Raw genomic sequence first — 20,331 nt, forward strand, 5'->3', positions numbered from 1 at the left:
CATTTACTGTACTTCTGTACAAATGACTACTAATGATACTTTATGTTTCTACTCCACTACAATTTAGAGGGAAATATCGTACTTTATAATCCAGCACGTTTATTTAACGGTTTTAATTACTACTTACTTCACAAATTAAGATTTTACATACAAAACATCTGATGATTAAATAAAATATAATGCATTTCTATAAATTATATGACACAATACTTTAAATCGTCAAAATTTGCTCTCAGCCACAACAGTAATATGTTGCTCACAGATTAGTGCATCAGTAATAATAGTACCAGTGGTATACGATAATATTGTATTCACAGAAATGTTTCTGTACTGAATAATTGGGATTATGACTGTAAATGCAGTTTTCTGATAGTTCAAAGACAGTGCCTGACAGACTAACGCTGGGATTTCCACTTCCTCGTCTTCACCTTTTGACCAATCATAGGCGTTCGGGTTGCTGCACATGCGCCTTGAGTATTTAACTGACGGTTTACATGGAAAGGTACGACTTTGCCGGAGTTTAGCTTGATAACGTGCTCCTTAGCTACCCTCAGATTTAGACAGATGGTGTCAGCCTGAAATCAGTTTTAATCGTCAAAACAAGATCTGTCATTTCACCTTCTTGTAAGGCATAACCAGGTAAGGTCGTTTTCATACTTTTATAAGGGTAACGGTAGCATGTCCAACCAGACAGCTAACATATCATGGGAACTTGTTAGCTTGGTCACACATAGTAACAGTGCACTGACAGTGTCGGTGTTAGTGTACCAGGGTTTGTATTGTCGGATTTTTTGGAGGGTTGTGGAGATGATGGTCGAGGCTGCTCTTCTTCACATATCTATAGGGTTAATTCACGAAAAAGCTTGGTTAATTTCTTAGCTAGCTGGTTCACCGGCAGTCACATCACCATGTAGCGTTAGCTAAGTTGTCAGGACGAGAGGTCAAATGTTTTAGGGTATAGTTAGCTCATTACTGCTACCTACTACAAACACTGGGAGTTGGTAAAAAAACAGTTGACTATTTACACATCTCAAGGGCGACTTTTGCTAAGGTTTGGTTGCCGTCAAACTGCTTATTGACAGTGGTGTGTTGTACTTCAAGACAAAATCCAGCCTTTAACAAAATGTACTCTGATTCCAGTACAGCTACGCGTCAAAGCTGGAAATCTGTGTATTATCCGGACTAATTAAGTCATCAGGTGACTCTTCCTGGATTTGACTCATTAGCAATGTTCAGTATATGTATGTAAAGTAGGCAAAGATATTGTCAGACCATTGTCATGGTAAATTTCTTCCATGATGAGTGTGTCTCAGAAGAAGTAGACTGAGCGTTTCTGGCACTACTTGTAAACGTGCTTGGCAAGCGAAAAGCATCCATCTTGTTCTTAAAACAAATACTTCTGCAAGTATTGCTGGACTTTTGACCGTGTAAGATTGCTTTCCTAGCTTCACCCACCTTGCTGAAATGTTATTACCACCTGCAGGAAGTAACACACAATAAATGTGATGTGTAACATATTGTTTTTTTGGTGTAAATTATTAACATTATAGAATTGCAGTGTAGCATTCTCTCCTTAATCATTATGCTGCGGAACAAAATTGGGTTTCTAGAGTGCTACGATGTTGACATGCATAACTGTGCATTACACATTTATTTGGAACCACCTTTTATGTACCTTGACTCTGCCTATCAATGTTAACTTTCTAATGGCTATCCCTAGTCACAAGGGTGAAGTCAGTTGTAAGCAAAATAACTGTATGTATAGACATGCCTCTGAAAAATTTGCATTAGTAAATGAAAGCTTGTGTTCCACAAATTTTTGACAGGCAGGATGGGTGTTGATGTTGGTGTTGTGTAAGGTCTGATATTGTGGTGCTGCTGCTAAGTCCTCACTTGAAAATAGTAAGAATAGTAAGTAATTTTCTAATATGTCCATAGAAATTGTTCCTGCTTCACGATTAATTCCGGAAGAGATTTTAGATTTTCATTTAGAATAAGTTTTCTATGACGTTTTCTCTAGCATTACCTGCAAGAGCCAGAATTTGAGGGGCGTAACATTAGGGATCGTTTGTCAGTTTGGGAGTTGTTGTAGATCTAGTGATTGCAAAAGCTGCTCTGTGCAGATTAGGCCTCCATGGTGTTTGTTGAGGCCTGAGGCTTTTGGGGAAGTAAGACGGATGGATGACCTTTTTTTTTTTTTTTATTTAGATGTACAAGCTTTGCCAATCCAACTTTACAACTTTTGATAAGGTTAGAATCACGTGCTTGATGATGTTTCTTGCCTGAACGTCATAATGTTATTGAATAACATTTTGAATATTCACTTTCAGTTTGATGCAATTCTTAGTGACTGGGAAACGTTTTCAGAGTTTAAATCTCTTTTATCAGCACATACACGTGGTTGCCTATGGAATTTGGTAAGATTAGTGCTGACACATTAAAAGACAATTATACAATCCAGGACTGAAATCCAGGTCACACTAGGACCAGTACAAACATATCAGCATGTCACATGCAGCACAGAGAAGAATGATAGTAGACTAAAAATAGATTAAAACCAAAGAATTGTTCCTCTGCTGATACATTTGTATTGGGTATTAATATTAGTGTGATGATTAATGAATGTGGCGAGGTTTGAGTCACCTGTCACAACCTGGAAATATCTCTGGTAGTTCATAAAAAGTAACAAAGTGTCTTACAGCGACTTGATCAAAAGCAGGACAGGAGAGAATTGACAGGTTGCTGTGTGTCTGTTCTTGTCTGAAAGAAAAAGAAAAGTATCTTTACCAGGAAGAAAGGCATTCAACAGAGAAGCAGAGTAAATGGCTATGATTCTTTCAAGTCCAGTTAGTGAGGTTGTACAAGGGGGAAGTGAACCTGTGAACCACTGTCCTCTCTGGGAAAGACGACGTGCTACTTGATGATGTTGAACCCTGCAACAAGGCTGATTGAAAAAGCGGTTAGTGATTGATGGGCCAGGGTATGTTTAAATTGACTGAGGCAGTTGTTCAGTTTATGGTGGTGTGTGAGAGCACATGGTCGTTTGGAGACCATGTTTTGACTTGATTGAGTCTGGGAAAAATGATTTGAGCAAACTGCTCCACCTGAAGCGCTCTCCATCATCATGTGTGCCTGCAAAAAATGTCTTAATAATAATATCTTTATGAACTATGATAAGTGTATACAACAAAACCACATTTGGTGGCAGCTGAAATCATTTGAAACCTCATTTTGTACTTGTGGTAGTGTGTTCAGTAAATCACTGTGACTGCTGACTGTGGCCACATGAGAACACATGACAAAAAACTGACTCGTCCTGTTGCCAAGCCAACTGCCAGCCCGGTGGTCAGATTCAGGCCCTCAGGACAACTTCAGAGGGCCCCCCCACACATGCTTAAAGTGACACAAACACTGGCCTGAAACCAAAATGTTTCTGGCTGCACCCCAAAAAAGGAGCACTGACCGTTTCAAGAGATGTGGTCGATGGATTGATTTTGGCCTGATATAACGTGACTGTGTCATCCTGTCTCCAGTGTGGACTCTAGGAATACAAGCACAAGTGGAATTTCTCCGCTTACCAACGAGGAGGAGAGAAAGACGAGATGCTCAGTTTCAGAGTTAAATGGTTCTATGTATTGTTGAAAAGAACACATTGGTTGTTGATCAACCCCTTCCCCCAGGAGAGAACACAACCTACTGTATTTTAATCGTACTTTGAGTCATTTACAAAGCAGTAAACCTCATGTGATATGGAAAGGTCTGATTCATTTTGACATGATTTCAGATTTTTTGTGGTATTAACACAAGAAACAACTCACACTTTTTGTGGTCACTACTTTTACTCAGAATTTAATGTTAAATGAATTGGTCCTGAGCAAGGCCCAGCCTCAGCCGGAGGATGGAAGCCTTGACTGCTGGGAAAGCTGCTCCGTCTGCTGCCTCAGCTCGCCTTTTGCCTCATATGATCCCGCAGTCATGTGCTTTCAGAGGAGCCACACTCTCTATGTCAGAGAACATGCTGTTTTAACAGTTAACAGTTGTTGGCAGGACTGAGGTTTTGTGTTTCTTTTGGGTGGTACATTTAGAAGTCGCAGTTTTACAGAGACTGTGTGAAGCTGAGTATTAGAGGAAGGATGCATGTGGTAGAAGTGAAACTCCGGTTTCAGTGGTCAACTCAAGGTTCCCTGTAAAAGCCTCTCATTAATGTTGTGACCTCTAGCATGCTGTTAATGTTGCTTAGTCATTATTATGACTTGTGACTTTTACTGTTGATTTGTATTAAACAGGGAACATAATATTGCACAGTCATGTCTCGTGTTGAGTTTACTTGTACTTACTGTGAAAAAGCATGAAGTTAGTTTCCTTCGCAGTTCAACAAAGGAACAAAAAAAAAAACCCTACTCTTTAGCTCAAACCTAGCATGATTACTGATGATAATTACTGTTTTAGCCTGAGCCCCCATACCTCTGTTATGTAACTGTTGTTGTCTTATTCCAGGGAGGCTGATATTCATCCCTCAGGTTCCCAGGGATCCCTCAGCTTGCCCTGATGAAAGCTGAGCAGGATGGAGACCTCCTGGAAGGTAACTGCTTAAGATAACAGAAACATGACTGTCACATTACAGGCACACCCGCCATGATCTCCAAAGTTAAACACTGCATTTTGTTAAGGCTGCAATACATATACTGGGTCAAAATTTCACTTAAGTACATTTTGTCTTTGTCTTGTCGTAACCACAGCACTGTGGTTTAACTTTTTGACAAAATTTCCAAAAAGGAAGATTAATTTTCTATATTTCTGATCCTGGAATATGTTAGGTTTAGAATTATTATGTAATTGTGTTAAGTATCCGAAAGCTGTTAATTTCTCACTGTCTCTGCTGTGAACTTTGTTACTACTCGTGTGATGGTGTGTGATTTGTTGAAGGGCAAAGGGCAGGTCACTCTGCATATTTTTGTGCTTGGCGTTGGCTTTATTGACAAGCAAGTCAAGTTTGGCAAGTCTGCTGGGGTGTGCGTCCTTTACTTCTCTCTCTTCACGGGTCGTTTTTAGAGACGTGATGTCTTGAATCTCGTTGTGACATCCAGTGACCAAAAAAAAGGGATGATAAAGGCTGAGTCATATAAACGCAGAGTCCTTGTAAGGGAACAGTGGACTTTAGGACCAGCAGTGAGTTGGAGATGAAGGGAGGAAAGAATGAAAAGTCCCAACTCAGTGAGTAGTGCGCATTGTTTACTGGTATACTTTGACTTATTTTTCAGAAATGTAAAATAACAAATACAATGTGTTGGAACAGTTTTGTTTGAGATTTCAGCTCTGTTCATATTGGCTGGTTTGTGGAGTATGATTCTTAGTTTTTTGTTGAGTTTTCATAAAACATGTTCATGGATTAATTGGGTTTAAGATTTGAATAATGATGCCATAATTACATATTATAACTTTTAGACTAAATACTATACATGTCATTTAAACTCTTAAACTAAGTCACTTGTGTAGCAGTTGTGAAATTGACGTTGAGTTGCTTTTCGCTTGTCAGCAGTGAGGTTTTTGCAATTCTTGCTTCTGGTCTTTGAGCTGGCACGAATTTTTTAAGCATATGCAGTTTCTTTAATTCAGCTCCTGTACCCCAGGCAAGTCTTAGGTACTCTGACTTGTCTTTACTGACTTAAACATTTTCCTGAGTAAAGAATGAATAAAGCTGTGATTTGCGCTCTATGAAGTTATTTAAGAAAGCTGGTTGGAATGTCTGGTTTGGTTTATTTTAGGCTGGCAGAGCTTGTGTGTGTCTGCTGTAGCTCTGCTCAAACATGAAACCACACTGGTCTCTCTTTAGGAGGGAATTCATAGAAAAATCCAGTTTAGCCACTTTCATTTAGTTTCTGAAGGCAATTTTAAAGTTGCTGTAGAATGATTTTAAAAAGGCCAGACTATTAAACTTGGTCAGCTTTGAACATGACCTGCATGTTGTTCTTTATGTTCATGAGATCAACAAGTTTTATGGGGCAAATTATGCTTCTTTTCTTTTCTTTTCTTTTCTTTTCTTTTTTTTTTTAATCCAGCTACTTCAGGTTCTCTTATCTAGTGTTGGAACCTCTAAGCAACCATTCTAAATCACTTCAATCATGTTGCATTGCCAACCACACATTGTTGTCATGATTACACCACATCTCCCAAATCTCAGCAGTCAAACTAGTGAGTGAACAATTATCATAACCATCAGAATGATGTTCAGAGGATGAGGTTAGGTTAAAAAAATCCTCAGCTGCAGTAGTTTATGTGTTTGGTTGGCAGAAAGCACGGAGTCATATCAGCTACTGATTGAAAGACGTCTTAATGTTACAGTAACGGATAACTTCCTCTTTGTCATGTAAGCCTTACTCTTCTCTCACCACTAATTAGAGTCCGTCTGTTTTCCTCCTCTGTGCTTTTGTTAGAGGATTACCCGCAGGAGAATGGAGCGCAGACAAACCAGTACAGCTCCATCTCTCCTCCTGCATCACCCGTGGCCCAGGATGAAGCCTTCTCAACGTACTTTGAAGAGAGGGTGGCTATTCCTGAGAGTGACAACCAGGTACTCACCAGGTCTCAGGTCGATTAAGCAGCAAAACTGGAGCTTGAAATTTTGGATCGGATGTGTGTGTTTTTTTCAAATAGAATGCTTTACCCATGTTGGACAGTGCATGAGAATTAGGGAAGAAAAATATATTTTAATTGGAAGTGAAACAATTTTCTATAACTCAAACTACAACATCAGTAATTACAATACAATTCTGCTGTCCTTCCTTTCAGGTATTCAGTTTCCGTAAACTCTGGGCCTTCACTGGACCAGGGTTTTTGATGAGCATAGCTTACTTGGATCCAGGGAACATCGAGTCTGACCTGCAGTCTGGGGCTAAAGCTGGCTTTAAGGTGATAAATAAAACCATGCTAAACTAGTTAGTTTGTTCTGCCATGTCCTGGCACTTTACTTTGCTGGTTAATGGGGAGAGGTTTGTGACTATTTTAGCATCTCTTATTTTATCACTCCACTTTTGAGGAAGTGATTCTGCAGGTTTTTGTTGCTCTCTTCACCCAGATAACTTTTTCCTAAACATGCCACTATTTTAATTTCAAGGCAAAACAGCCTCACTTCTGCTCATATTTAATGTCTCTTGCTCTGTGCAGCTTGTTCTGCTTGTGGTAGTAACACATAATGAGCCGTATCATCTGCTGCATCATAGGTGCAGTGACTTATGGTAATTATTTTCATAGTATTATTAAAAAGAAATGCAATTTTTGAAGGTTTGCTTTAAAAGGACATGAATACAGGCAGTCATTATTTAAATTTGGTGGTCTGCCCTAATAAAACTCCCATATAGGAAGCAGCAACTTTTACTGACGTTTTTCTTTCTTTCTCAGCTCCTTTGGGTGCTCCTTGGAGCCACCATCATTGGGCTGCTGTTGCAGAGGTTAGCTGCACGCCTTGGGGTTGTCACTGGGATGCACCTGGCTGAAGTTTGCAACCGCCAATATCCCAAAGTGAGCATTCCCCGCTCCCATAACACATCTCAACTTCCCGTTTCTTGTTGCACATTAGCTTTTTATTCACTATGAAGTTTCTGAAGAGATAAATAAACTTTCCTCCATTCTCCGATCATATCGGAAATTTCTTTCTTTTTCAGGTCCCTCGGATCATCCTCTGGCTGATGGTGGAGCTGGCAATTATTGGCTCAGACATGCAGGAGGTCATTGGCTGTGCGATAGCTCTCAACCTCCTCTCTGTGGGCAGGTACCCTCTCTACTGCTTGTCCATGAAAAGTGACTGCAAACATTTTTACAGAGTGTATTTTTGCAACCAAAAAAATACACATTTTTCTTGTCTTTCTCCTGCAGGATTCCACTGTGGGCAGGAGTCCTCATCACCATCACAGACACATTTGTGTTCCTCTTTCTAGACAAATACGGTATGCATATACCATCACTTCATTATCAATCAGCATCTAAGAAGCTGTACGTCCCTCTGTTAATACAGTTTGTGTCTCCATGTAGGCCTGAGGAAACTTGAAGCTTTCTTTGGCTTCCTTATCACTGTAATGGCTCTCAGTTTTGGTTATGAGGTAAAGGTCTCTTATGATATCCAGTATAATTTGAGTGTTTTAGTTTTCGCCAGTTCAGTTTGACATTTGTGGCACCGTGACGTGTTTGACCTTGTGTTGCCTCTCCGTAGTATGTGCTGGTCAAACCAGACCAAGGGGAACTGCTGAAGGGGATGTTCTTACCTTACTGTGCCGGCTGTGGGCCTGTGCAGCTGGAGCAGGCAGTGGGAATCGTAGGCGCTGTCATCATGCCCCACAACATCTACTTGCACTCAGCACTGGTCAAGGTTAGGCATATTTGTTGAGACGTGCAGATAAACAAGACTAAAAGTATAGCCCAAAAGAATCAAAATGGTTGGAATGAGAGTTTCCTAATAAAATGCCCATATTTCTTAGACAGTTTTGAGAATTCACAGTTAATTATTGCACGTTTGTCCGTGTTTGACACACAGTACAGTTTCTAAGTTCAGCAGTATTAAGGCCATTTTAAAATATTGTTAAAGCTAATCTTGGGTGTTTGATGAAAATTGAGTGGAATTCTGTTTATTTCCTCATGCACCAGTCTCGTGATGTCGATCGTACAAATAAAAAGGAAGTGAAGGAAGCCAACAAGTACTTCTTCATCGAGTCAACTATCGCTCTCTTCATCTCCTTTCTCATCAACGTCTTCGTCGTAGCGGTCTTTGCTCAGGCCTTCTACAACAAAACTAATATGGAAGTGGTGGGTATAACAGTTACAGTAAGGATCCATTCTGTTTACTAAGTGCTGCTGACTCCAGTGCTGTTTATAATAAAACACAGTGGAATTATAATAACATAACATCATGTGTTTGTGCCCCTGTTTGCAGAATGCATTGTGCAATGCAAGCGGCAGCCCTCACTCAGATCTCTTCCCTGTCAACAATGGCACACTGGAGGTGGACATCTACAAAGGGGTATGTCTGTTCATCATTACAATAACAATAAATCCTCACTCTGGAAAGTCAGACAGCCAGACAGTAAAAATGTGTTTAGAATAGTCAAGATGGAGATTCAGGTTACAGAGCCTTCTCTCACTCTCACTCAGACATCTCAGAATGAAGTGATCGTTGTACAAATGAACTGCAGTATTTTCCACTTTATCCAACATGTTTTACTTGGTGCAACAGATCTATATAACAACACACCTCGTGCTCGACTTGAGTAACAAGTGTGCTCCGTGCACGTGGATGTGTGATTGATCGATCGGTGCATCTCTAGCACCAATGCAAAGTTTCTATTTAAAGGCTCAGATGTTGATTATTAAATAACACTCTCCATCTCTTTTAAGGTATGAATACACAGACAGATGGATGTGTGGGTAATTTATTTCTCTGTTTGTTCAGGGAGTGGTCCTGGGCTGTTTCTTTGGCCCTGCAGCCCTCTACATCTGGGCAATAGGGATCCTGGCAGCTGGACAGAGTTCCACTATGACAGGCACTTACTCTGGGCAGTTTGTAATGGAGGTAAGAATGCCCATTGGTTATAAATCTGGAGATGTGTGAACAAAAAGATAAGTGCGTATACTAATGTTTTTACTTTCATGTTTGCTAAGGGTTTCCTGAATCTACGGTGGTCCCGATTTGCACGGGTGCTGCTGACCCGCTCCATTGCCATCACGCCTACTCTGCTGGTAGCCATTTTTCAGGATGTTCATCGCCTGACGGGGATGAACGACTTCCTCAACGTGCTTCAAAGCATGCAGGTCAGGACGAATCATTTAAGAAAGTCCTCACAATGAATTCTGTCAAAATAGTCTTTAATCCCCTGTTACACAATCTGCAGTCCAGTTTTTTTATTGCGTACCTTTTACTGTGATATTCAGTATCACTTCCTCTTTCTCTTCAACAGCTTCCATTTGCCTTGATCCCAATTCTGACCTTCACCAGTCTGACGTCTATAATGAACGACTTTGCAAACAAAATGTGAGTGAAAATTGTACATATTTTTATCATTAATGTCATCATGACTGACTTTCTCGTGCTTCTGGTACACATTGTGTATAATTTTTGTGTGTGTGTAGTTTTATTCGACAAACTCTAAGTATTATACTGTTTATTTATAATTACTTACATCAGTGAGGCTTTCACCCCTGTTGGTTGTTGTGATACTTTCACAGCATTTATACAGCACCTAGACATGCTTTATAAAAGTTATTCATTAACAAATCAAATAGAACTTGTTTGCTCACAGTCATCAGCGTGACTGTTCCAGAAGAGCTTATTTTAAAAGTACAAAGTTTACTGAACGTTGTTCCTTTTTCTGATATAATAGGTCATTTAAAAGAATCCAATGCAGCAACTGTGTTTTTAGACAAGCCAAGACTGGGTTATGCAAACAAGGAATTTACTCAGCAGTGTGACTGTTAGAGGGACGTATTTTCAGGAAACTTCTCACCCATTATAGGAAAACACATTATTTCTCAATGGTCTAATAAAGTGCCTGTCTCTTTAGGGTGTGGAAGATTTCCGGAGGCATCGTCATCCTGGTGGTTTGTGCAATCAACATGTACTTTGTGGTGGTTTACGTCACGTCGCTGAACAGCGTGCTGCTCTACGTTTTCTCAGCTCTGCTCTCCGTAGCCTATCTGTGCTTTGTAGGCTACCTGGTGAGTTAATGACTGCGACATTACATTTACTACTTGAGTGGAGTAACCTTTGTTAGCACTGACAATGATTCAGTGACAAACTTTGTTAAATTAATAACTTGTTGTCTCAGTCAGTCCATGGATGGATTGCTCTTTAAAAAAAGATGTGGTTCTGGTAAACTTCCCAGTGAGGTGCCATCTATCTAGTTTCATTTTTCCCCATAAACATAATGCACCAAAATAAATACAGAAGAGTTTTCAAACTAACTTGTAGGGGGTCATGTCTAATCTTCCTACGTGAATTTCTAATTGTGAGAACACACAGCAAAGTGCAGACAAGTGTGAGCACAAACAAAAGCAATTGAAGTAAATCAAAATCAAACCGGTTTAATGACTCTTCTCAGTGTGTTTGAACTTCATGCTTACTAAAGATCCAGTGATCCAAGCTTAAAGGTGCAATGCAGCTTTGTTGCAAAGTCAGTGCTCCAGTGAACAGTTAAACTGATTTTTAAGCAATGATCAGTATTATTGATAAAATTACAACACAGGTGTTAAAAAAGAATTTTTATTCATTGCAATTATTGGTCAGTCTTCTGTATTCAAATGCATTAAATAATATTTGTTTGCTTGATTTCAATGTTGGAGTAAACTTGGGAGTAAGAGTCTTTTGTCTCAGCATTGTTTCAGTGAAGAAACATATTTCATGCATGCAGTGACCTCTGACCTCTGTCTCCCCTGTTGTTGTCTGCAGGCATGGCACTGTTTGGTTGCCTTGGGGGTTTCCTGCCTGGACTTTGGCAGCAGGGTAAGCAATCCGCCGGCTGTGTTCATAGAGCAGCCGTCTGAGTCCGACTCCTAGAGCTGAACAGGACAGTAACCACCAGCATTCCTCTGTCCTCTTGGAGACACTGAGCCCTTTACACAACCAGAACTTTAATAGACCACGTAGGATCTTGAAAGCACATCTGCTCCTGTCACATGTTTATTTTGTGTTGGGCTGGTTTTGAGAATTTGGTGCTTTTTAGGTACCCAGTGAACCAAATGAATATGACACCAGCACAGAAAATTCAATGCCAGTGTTTGATGCTCGCGAAGAAGAAAATACTCTATGTGAATCAGTTGTTAAATCATTAATTGTTACAATCCTCAAAAGCAACAGCTGCATTCACCTTTGTTTGTAAATAGACATATGAGACATGACTAGTTTATACGTGTAACTCTATTGATGACTAACCCAAGTATCTGCACATCGAAATCAGATTTGCTGTTTTTATATATTTTATCAAGACTTAAAAGAAAAAGCAGCTCAGCTCGTATTTTTGTGTTTTTGTGTTGCTTTACGTAAACTTCAGCAGCAGCCACAATGTTTGGGGCCACGCTGCTGCAAATTCATTCGACTAGCTTGACTTTTTGTTTTGTTTAGGATTAAATAACCTCAAAATTACAGAATTGCCACAATTTAAAATAAGATTTTTAAAACTATAGGTATTTTTTAAAATAAAGAAATACTGATCACAGAAATACAACATAACACAGACATATAAAGATGCCAAGTTTGCAATACAAAAATAATCGCTATTGTATTTCTGCCCATTGTAGTCGAAATGATCCTGTTGTATATTCCCGAAAAACAAACCAGTATCATCCCGGTGAAGCCGGTTCTTTCTCCTCACTTATTCTTCCTGCTGTGTCCGTTGAGTAAGAGCTGACCCAACTATCTGCCTACAGTATTCGTCTTCCTTTTTGTTCCCTCAGACATATACTAAAGCTAGCTGCTTTACAGTCTGCTCTCTGTGAGCCCTCTTACCTGGATAGTGTCAACCGTGTCCCGCTGCTCATTCAGTCATGATGTCCGCTCAGTCTACCTCAACATCCACTTTTATCTCATCTGAGTTTGCCGTCTCTGTAGCATTTTGTTTCACTGGACTTTGCATCTAACAATTCAGTAACAATTCATATTTTGGAGAAAATATAATTATGACGTAATTCAGAAGAAAGTTATCTTAATCCTGTACCAATAATCACTAGATGATATCCAGCCCTAACCGTGTGAAAAAACTTTTGGGTATGGAGTTTTTGACTGCTGATTCCTGTCTAACATGTTAAAGAAGCTAAAGTGGCAAGTTTCAATATCGTGCATAAATGATGCACATGCCTCGTTTGTCACTTCTCAATACAACCAAGTCTGTGAACGAAGGTTCTTTTTTTTTTTTTTTTTTTTTTTTTTTTTTAAATATGAGCTGATTGTATAATCAGACTTGATTGAAAACTGGCTTGAATGGAGGATCATGATTGTCTGCCAAAGTCCACCTGGTCATTGACAGAACTTGTGTGGAGCTGCCTGATGAAAACTACTCTTTTAATGTGAACAAGACCCGACTGGCTCTTGAAATTCATTCCTATTGACCTGGAAATCTCAGTTTGCAATTGTACTGAACAGCACCTTTAATATTTTACTCGAGATATGTGCATTGTAATGTGCGTACAGCCTGATCCAAATGTCTCCATTCAATCAAGTGAAGCTTTAAATGACTGCAGCTTCATCCTCTGAGCCTCGTTTAGTGCCTAATCGGGTTGCCAGTGACTTTGGTTTATGAACATACTAAAATATGAAAAGAAAATATGTTGTAGCACTGCGCAGGGGTTGTTTCATTCCTTCTTGACTGTGAGAGTTTAGATGTTGGACAAAAGAGTAATCTGTAGAAATATTTACTTGTTTTTTTTAGCTTTTGTTTAGTGATACCAGGATTAACCTCTATTCCACATGTTGTTTAGCATTGGGGGTAAACGCTTTAGGATATAGGGATAATTCATGTATTGTACTAAAAATATGTAACATTGCAGAGTTGCTACAATACATGTGGTTATCAGTTCTGAAAGAAAACTTTGTGACTTATACTGCTATGCAGAGAAGGAGGAAATGAGCTGCTGTTAAGAATAATGATATAGTCATAATTGTTGTAATTGTCATGACAAAGCTGTGTTTAAAGCAGAATGGTCAAAACAAGTACAGAGGAAGTCGAGTTTATTTATAAAGTCCAAAATCACAAGTTTGTCTCAGAGGGCTTTACAGTCTGCAGTCTGTCTTTAAACCCCCAAAAGCAAACCAAGTCCAAGAATGCCACTGCTCAGAATACAGTCAGCTCAGATTCAGTCAGTGGCAGAAAAAATGTACACTAATTCTAGCTTCTATTAATTAAGCAACAGTGTGTCCAGTGCTCTGCACTGACTCATTTCATTCTTCTAATGAAAAAGTTCGTTCTGTTCGCCTTCAGAAATGTAGCTTTGTTCACTCTCCGAACAGTGTTGGCAGAAAACTGCTGTTAATATTAACTGTAGATTTTTAACACAGGTCCACTGGGCTGCAGACCTGCTTGCAGGTCCAAATAAAGATGAATACATAGCCTGTTTCACTAAAGCAACAAACATATGTAATAAACCAATGCACAAAGGATTCAAACTTGTTTTAAGGAAAAATAATTATTCATTTTTAATATAAACTGTGTGCCATCACCTCCTCTCTCAGACTCAGTAGATTACAGCTGAGACTGAAGTCAGCGCCCGCTCTGCCTTCACACAGTCTTATTGTTTTAGTCTAGCTGACATGGCTAAACAAGGATAACATGAGCAGCTTTCCTGCTGGTCCTCTAAAAGGCAGCATAGCATGCATGTCCAAATCTTGAATTAAGTCAGAATCAGTCTGATTTTTTCCAACTTGTACATGAAATTAAGAAGAATCAGTGAAGACAGAAGTGCAAGTTTAGTATTAGCCTGTGTTCACTGTACTAAAGCACCTAACTGAGCAATATCCAGCCAAGATGTACGTATTAACCAATAAGAGCTGACAGTGATCACAGTGCAGATCTCAGGTTCTTTCAGAAGTTATTGTTGTCCTAAATGTTCACTTCGTCGTGGTGGATCAGGTACAGTTGCAGGTCTCTGGTTCAGAGTTCTCAAAAGCTCTCATAAAGTTTCTCATGGTTTTCATGTCAGGTTTCATCAGGTGATAGAAATGTAACTTGAGATTGTTCAGGCTACTGTGATTTTATACAGTGTCATATGAATACCTCTGGCAAAAATGGCAAATGCACATCTGAACTGCTACAGAGAAAACTTCAGTGTGGGAATGTGTACACTGAGGTTTACACTCACATCTGCTCTTTGGGATTGAATTAATTACATGTCTGTCCTTGTTGCTGGATAAAGCGCACCATGTATTCAAAATAAATGGGAAACAATGGCTATATGGACATTTGTTGGCGTCTTCTGTCTGAATGTCTAAAGAAGGATTCATGAATTATGTGTTTTTTAGTTGTATACATAATAAAACATCTTAAATATTAATTCAAAAGAGAAAATGAATCCGAAAATCAACAAATGAGTATTATCTTAAGGTGAAGGTTTTCTCATTATTATAACAATAAAATACAGTAATAATTGGCGCTTTGTGCCATTTTTGTGGCAAGATGTCAGGGCTGTAAATAAAGGACTAAACTTAATAACCTGCCTTACTGTACGATCTGTTAATCACAGTTTTCACTTACTATGCAGCATCATCAGTATAAACTGTGAAAGTGACCTGGGAGAATTGCGCAAAACATAAAAGATGTGTCAGACTTCCTCACACACTGTTTAAAATATGACTGTATACATTCATTTTTCCTAGAGTAAGGGGTCAGAGGATCAAGTGTTTTTTTTTTTCACATTTAATAGAACAGGGTTGATAGAACATCATGGGAGGCAGCAGAAACACTCTTTTGCAGGACTTTCCAGGATTAAATGAGGAAAGTTGAGTTTGGAAAATATCACTTTGACCCAAGGTGAGAACCCTTAATTAATCTGTCAACGTAAAACAATCACATTCAAACTGAGAACTGATTGCACCCGATTTACCACTGATCAAAACACTGACTCGATGTTGCCCTCTTATTAAATAAGATTCTTAGTTACAATACAGCAGACCACGAACACCTGACACTGTGTATCTGCCATCTCTAGGTAAAGGAATCAATAAATAACGGTGCAGGTAGAATAATATAAAGTGAGCTGCACTAACACAGATACTTTGACAGGTCATTATAAGCACAATGTACCTAGCATGTAGTGGTGTGGGTTGTTCTGTCATGGAAGATATGATGATGGATAGTTTACACCTTGCATTCTCTGTGAAAACAGAAGAATCAGTTGTGATCAACACAAATCATATGAAAAATTCTTGTGTAATTCAGGCTGTATTCATGAATGCTAAAATAATGCGCTGATTTGTGGGATGAGTTAACCACCTGCAGGCAATGCTCTCCTCTCTAAAAAAAACCTCCTGTTCTCTGTCTTACAGATGCAGATGGGACCGTCGCGGCACATAGACATTTACTTACTGAGTGACATGGACTCTGACACTCCTGTTGAGAGATAGGAGGACGCAGTATGAGTGGATGCTGAAGTCTGGTGATGATGATCTGACTGAGGCGTGGGACCACTGAAGCTTGGCCAGTATGTGTTCGTCATCACCTCTCTGTGCCTGACACCTGTTTAAAGTGTCCTTACAGTACACTGTGTGGTACAACCACGGATGTCTAATGCTGTGGGCATCAATGATGGCATCATATGCGTCTCAACGACCTCAGCAAAATAATGTTTGTGCACAACAGGGCTGCAACTAACGATTATTTTCATTATCAAACCTGCAGATTATTTTCACGATTAATCTTTTAGTCTGTAAAATGTCAAGAATTTGTGACAAATGCTCATCACAATTTCCCAGAGCGCAAAGTGACCGCTTCAAATTGCTTCTTTAGTCAGCAACAGTCCAAAACCCAAAGACTCTTCATTTACTATCATAAATTACAAAGACGAGCAGCAAATCCTTATATTTAAGAAGCTGGAACCAGCAAGTGGTGGACGAATTCGCTTGAAAAATGACTGAAACAAGAAATCAATTAGCAGATAACGGTTAAAAATGTGGGTTCCAAATAGAGATGTGTTTGAAAGAATAAGGCTCCTGTGACTGTTGGCTTCCCCAAATCACTCATCTAAAAAAAATGTAACCATTACAAGTTAACAGCACCATAACCTCAGTTACAGGGATGAAACCATCATTTTCCATTCAGAAATCGTACAATAATAAAGTCACTATTCCACATCACTGACACCGGAGTGGAGTCCTGAGACACAGTCGGCTGTTTTCAGCCAGTGTTGCACTAAAGATGCTGTCAGCCTCTATTATGGCCACCAGGCTGCAAATTGTGTTTCATTTATTTATTTCTGTTTTTTTTTAACCTTCCTCTTCTGGCTAACTGGTTTATGTGACATGACATGAAGAAAATCTCACACATCACCTCAGAGGCTACAAACAAGTCTGACGTGATCGCTGAATGATTTATTCAGAAAAAGTCAAACACCAGAACTTGATGTTTTTTTTTTAATATTTGGCGCTTTGCATTTATTCTATTTTATATTTAGATAAAATCGTATGGGATTTAAAACATTAATCTAGAGCTCAATATTAGACTAATACATTGTTATATTTAATATATTAAATATATATATATTAAAGTTTTTTTTTATATGTGACTTGTCACACCTTTTCCTGTGTTTTATACTATATAGAAGAGAATGACAGTTTTATGTCATTTTATGTACAGTTATGCAGTCTATTTTACATTCTGGAAGTTTCTGTTCTTTGAGATAATGTCAGTACATCCGTTGTATTTCTCTAAGTCTTTTGAAGTCCAGTTTACAAATGTCTGCTAATTGTAAATTATTAAGATAAAACCACTGTGTGTAGGAGGTGAAAACTTATTTCACTGATTTCTGTGGTGGTAGAAAAAAAAGACACTGTGGCAGCAGACACCATCTTTAAGCTACATGATAATACATGTTTTTCAGCACTAGTACTCCCATTTGATTTATGAGTTTTAGGTCATATTTTGCAGTAGAGGTTTAATATGAATAAATGCACTACTTGAAGTCAACTCAGTGTTTCTCAGACTGTTGGAAGTTGTCACAGGCATCATATTGATCAGTTCTTGCATACTAGAATTCAACAATAACTGCTATTATTTTTTTATTTAATTTTTCTCCCATAAATTTCCTTCTCAGTTAAGCTTAGGTCCATTTGTTTAAAAAATTGTTTATTTATGTGTAGTTTATGTTTTTATAAATTCTACTTTGGCTTGTATGTAGTTTATATATTGTGTTGTTTTTATTTTGTTTAGCTTCAGCTAAGTTTATTGCAGCAGCTAGCTTGTGCAGAGGTGCAATGTGTGCAAAACTGCACTCTGTTACTGTAAAATATAGCATCTAATTGAATGAATGGGAATGAAAAAGTTGGCATTTGGCACTGTGGTGCAAAATAGTTGAGGTGCAGTAAATGCTAAATATGAGAAGTGATGTCCTGGCACAAGCTGATTTTGATAACTGGACTCCGGGGCCTCAGGACTGTCAGGGGAGTTTGTAATTGTGCAAAATATGAACAAGTTTGACTGTTGTAACTGTGGGAGACAAATATTTGCTTAGCAACAGAGACTAATGCCAAATGCCTCTAACTGTGACAGGCTGATACTTGTACGTCTTCTTATGCACTTCATTAACTTGGTGTAGCGCCTTTAAGAACAGAGAAGACATGAGATAAGAAGACAGAAAATGATTAATTCTAACAACAAATGACACTTTTAGACGAATGATTGTGCACTGTTGGTTCAGGCTGATAGATAAACCAAACCTCTTCCTTGACCAAATATTCAGCTGCACTCGTATGTTAACATTAGTGTGCAGATGACCACAACGCCTCCTCTGTTCACCACTGTGCCTGTTCACTAATCAGTCAAAAACCATTCAAACCCACAAAAGAAATATGTGTATTGTTGTAGGTGGAACAACACAACTGTAGTACCTTGAGTAGACTCATTGTCAGAATATGTGTTGTAGGGATGAGATATAGAGTGGCTGAGAGCAGCTTTGAAACTTGTTTTCTTTTAGCCATTGTGTTTTGCATTTGCCATCATATTTTCTGGAATATTTTTCTTAGGGACTGTACATGTTTGTTTGTTCTTACTGGGAGATGCATAAAATTATTAACTCCTTATGTGACAAACTTTGATTTAAATTAGTGTTCTGATTTTTTCAAATAAAATGTCCTGCCATTTTTTTTGTAAAGGACCTGTTTTACTGATATCACTCCTGTAATTTTATTTTATTTTTTAATTGAATGAACTAGCACTTGATTACAAAAAAAAATGGGCCAATGTGTAATTGAAAGCATAAAAGTTGACATTTCCAGTTGCATGATGAAATATTTTGTACCTTTTTGAGGACTGTTGATGGGATCACAGCAGAAAATAATGATTTTGGGTGGACTTAACATATCTCACTGCAGGACATATGCATTTGGCTGAAGACTGTAGGTCAAACATATATCTGCATATGACCTCCTGCCTGTCTTATAACTTGCCTCTAGTGAAATAAAAACATGGTAATGACCTCAGTTATACCATAGTTTTGTACTGATTACTGTATCATTTGTTGCATCTTCATGTACTATAAGGTGTCTGAACTTGGGAACACCTGTTAGGATGTCAGAGACCATTTCCATGGCCACACAGGAAATTGGTACTGTACTGTGTAGTAAATGATATTAAATGTGTTATTTCTAATGAAATTGTACACTATGATACAGTATTGAGACTCGACTGAAAAAAGGTGGTTAATGGATTTTTTGGGTCACCAGATCTGTTGTTTATATTATCTGCCATATGCTATGTGTATATTTTTGAATATTGTTTTTTCCTCTTGAATAAAAAAGTAAAACACCTTTGAATGTTGTGCCTTCAAAATCTGTATTGCTAAACAATCTTTTTTTTATTATTTTAGAGAAAAAGACAAGGTCTTCTCTGGGTTGTATGTTGGGCGTTATATTATTAAAATAAATATCTTATAGAAAAATACCGTAGACTAATTCATACTCAGCTGCTTCTTGTTCTGTATCCATTATAACATAATCTTCATGTTGCTATTTCTTTTTTACTGGAGATTGTTTTGCACATCAGTGAACTATGTGAAATGAAGCATAGAGGCTGTTTACATCCAGTTGAGTGAATGCAGAAAATATAGGCTCTGTAGACCAGACACTATTTCATTCTGTCAAAACCTCCAATCCAGACACTTTTGTTTTTTGCTATTTCTTCCATGCTTCTAATTTACTGTCTCTGATGAATTAACACTGGGTCTATTTAAATGCAGTGGATATTATTTCTGGTGGCCTGCATTTGGTTTTACCAGAATTAGCAATAGGTTGCAGTAGGTGTAACTAATAAAATTCATTAATTCCATCTAGTCACTTCAGGTGCAGGGTCCTGCCATTGTGCATACTAATTGCGATGTAATTTTATCCCCTGTAGCATAAAATAAGCATGATAAAGGCATCTCTGCAGGCATTTGATAGGACTACCTATTAAAAGGGCTTTACACACAATTATTGTTTCTAGCAGCAGCATCAGTAGCTAGTAGTCATAGATAGTTGTTGCATTTAGGCTGCTTTCTTCTGAAGTGTACGTTAACTAAACCAATGCAATTTTACCCGAGCTTCTTTACATTACCTTACATGTTCTTCTCGAATACATTGGATTTTCCCCCATAACATAGCGTACATATATT

The 20,331-nt window shown here is 38.5% G+C and overlaps 1 protein-coding gene across 3 annotated transcripts; it reads left to right on the plus strand.

Annotated features, from left to right (window-relative positions):
• The first annotated feature begins 501 nt into the window (after positions 1-501).
• Positions 502-19,480, plus strand: LOC121612471 (natural resistance-associated macrophage protein 2-like). 3 transcript variants are annotated; one of them, XM_041945371.1, is made up of 17 exons: positions 502-639; positions 4,498-4,582; positions 6,435-6,571; positions 6,790-6,909; positions 7,399-7,518; positions 7,662-7,768; positions 7,873-7,943; positions 8,029-8,096; positions 8,207-8,362; positions 8,638-8,796; positions 8,924-9,010; positions 9,440-9,559; positions 9,649-9,798; positions 9,945-10,018; positions 10,548-10,701; positions 11,432-11,485; positions 16,016-19,480. In XM_041945371.1, exons 2-17 carry the CDS (start codon positions 4,549-4,551, stop codon positions 16,091-16,093), a joined length of 1,689 nt encoding a protein of 562 aa, XP_041801305.1. In that variant the 5' UTR covers positions 502-639; positions 4,498-4,548; the 3' UTR covers positions 16,094-19,480. The 3 variants fall into 3 exon arrangements, with proteins under 3 accessions (XP_041801305.1, XP_041801321.1, XP_041801313.1); XM_041945387.1 differs by lacking the exon at positions 4,498-4,582; XM_041945379.1 differs by lacking the exons at positions 502-639; positions 4,498-4,582 and adding an exon at positions 5,180-5,214.
• The last annotated feature ends 851 nt before the right edge of the window (positions 19,481-20,331 follow it).

The sequence above is a fragment of the Chelmon rostratus genome, chromosome 2, assembly GCF_017976325.1.
Source record: "Chelmon rostratus isolate fCheRos1 chromosome 2, fCheRos1.pri, whole genome shotgun sequence".
Lineage (NCBI taxonomy): Eukaryota > Metazoa > Chordata > Actinopteri > Chaetodontiformes > Chaetodontidae > Chelmon > Chelmon rostratus.

Excerpts from the sequence above, each read along its gene's own strand:
- LOC121612471 (XM_041945371.1), top strand. The coding sequence starts at position 4,549 with ATGAAAGCTGAGCAGGATGGAGACCTCCTGGAAG. Across the intron at positions 7,769-7,872 it reads AACCTCCTCTCTGTGGGCAG|GATTCCACTGTGGGCAGGAG; the intron begins GTACCCTCTCTA and ends TTTCTCCTGCAG. Across the intron at positions 9,011-9,439 it reads AGGTGGACATCTACAAAGGG|GGAGTGGTCCTGGGCTGTTT; the intron begins GTATGTCTGTTC and ends CTGTTTGTTCAG.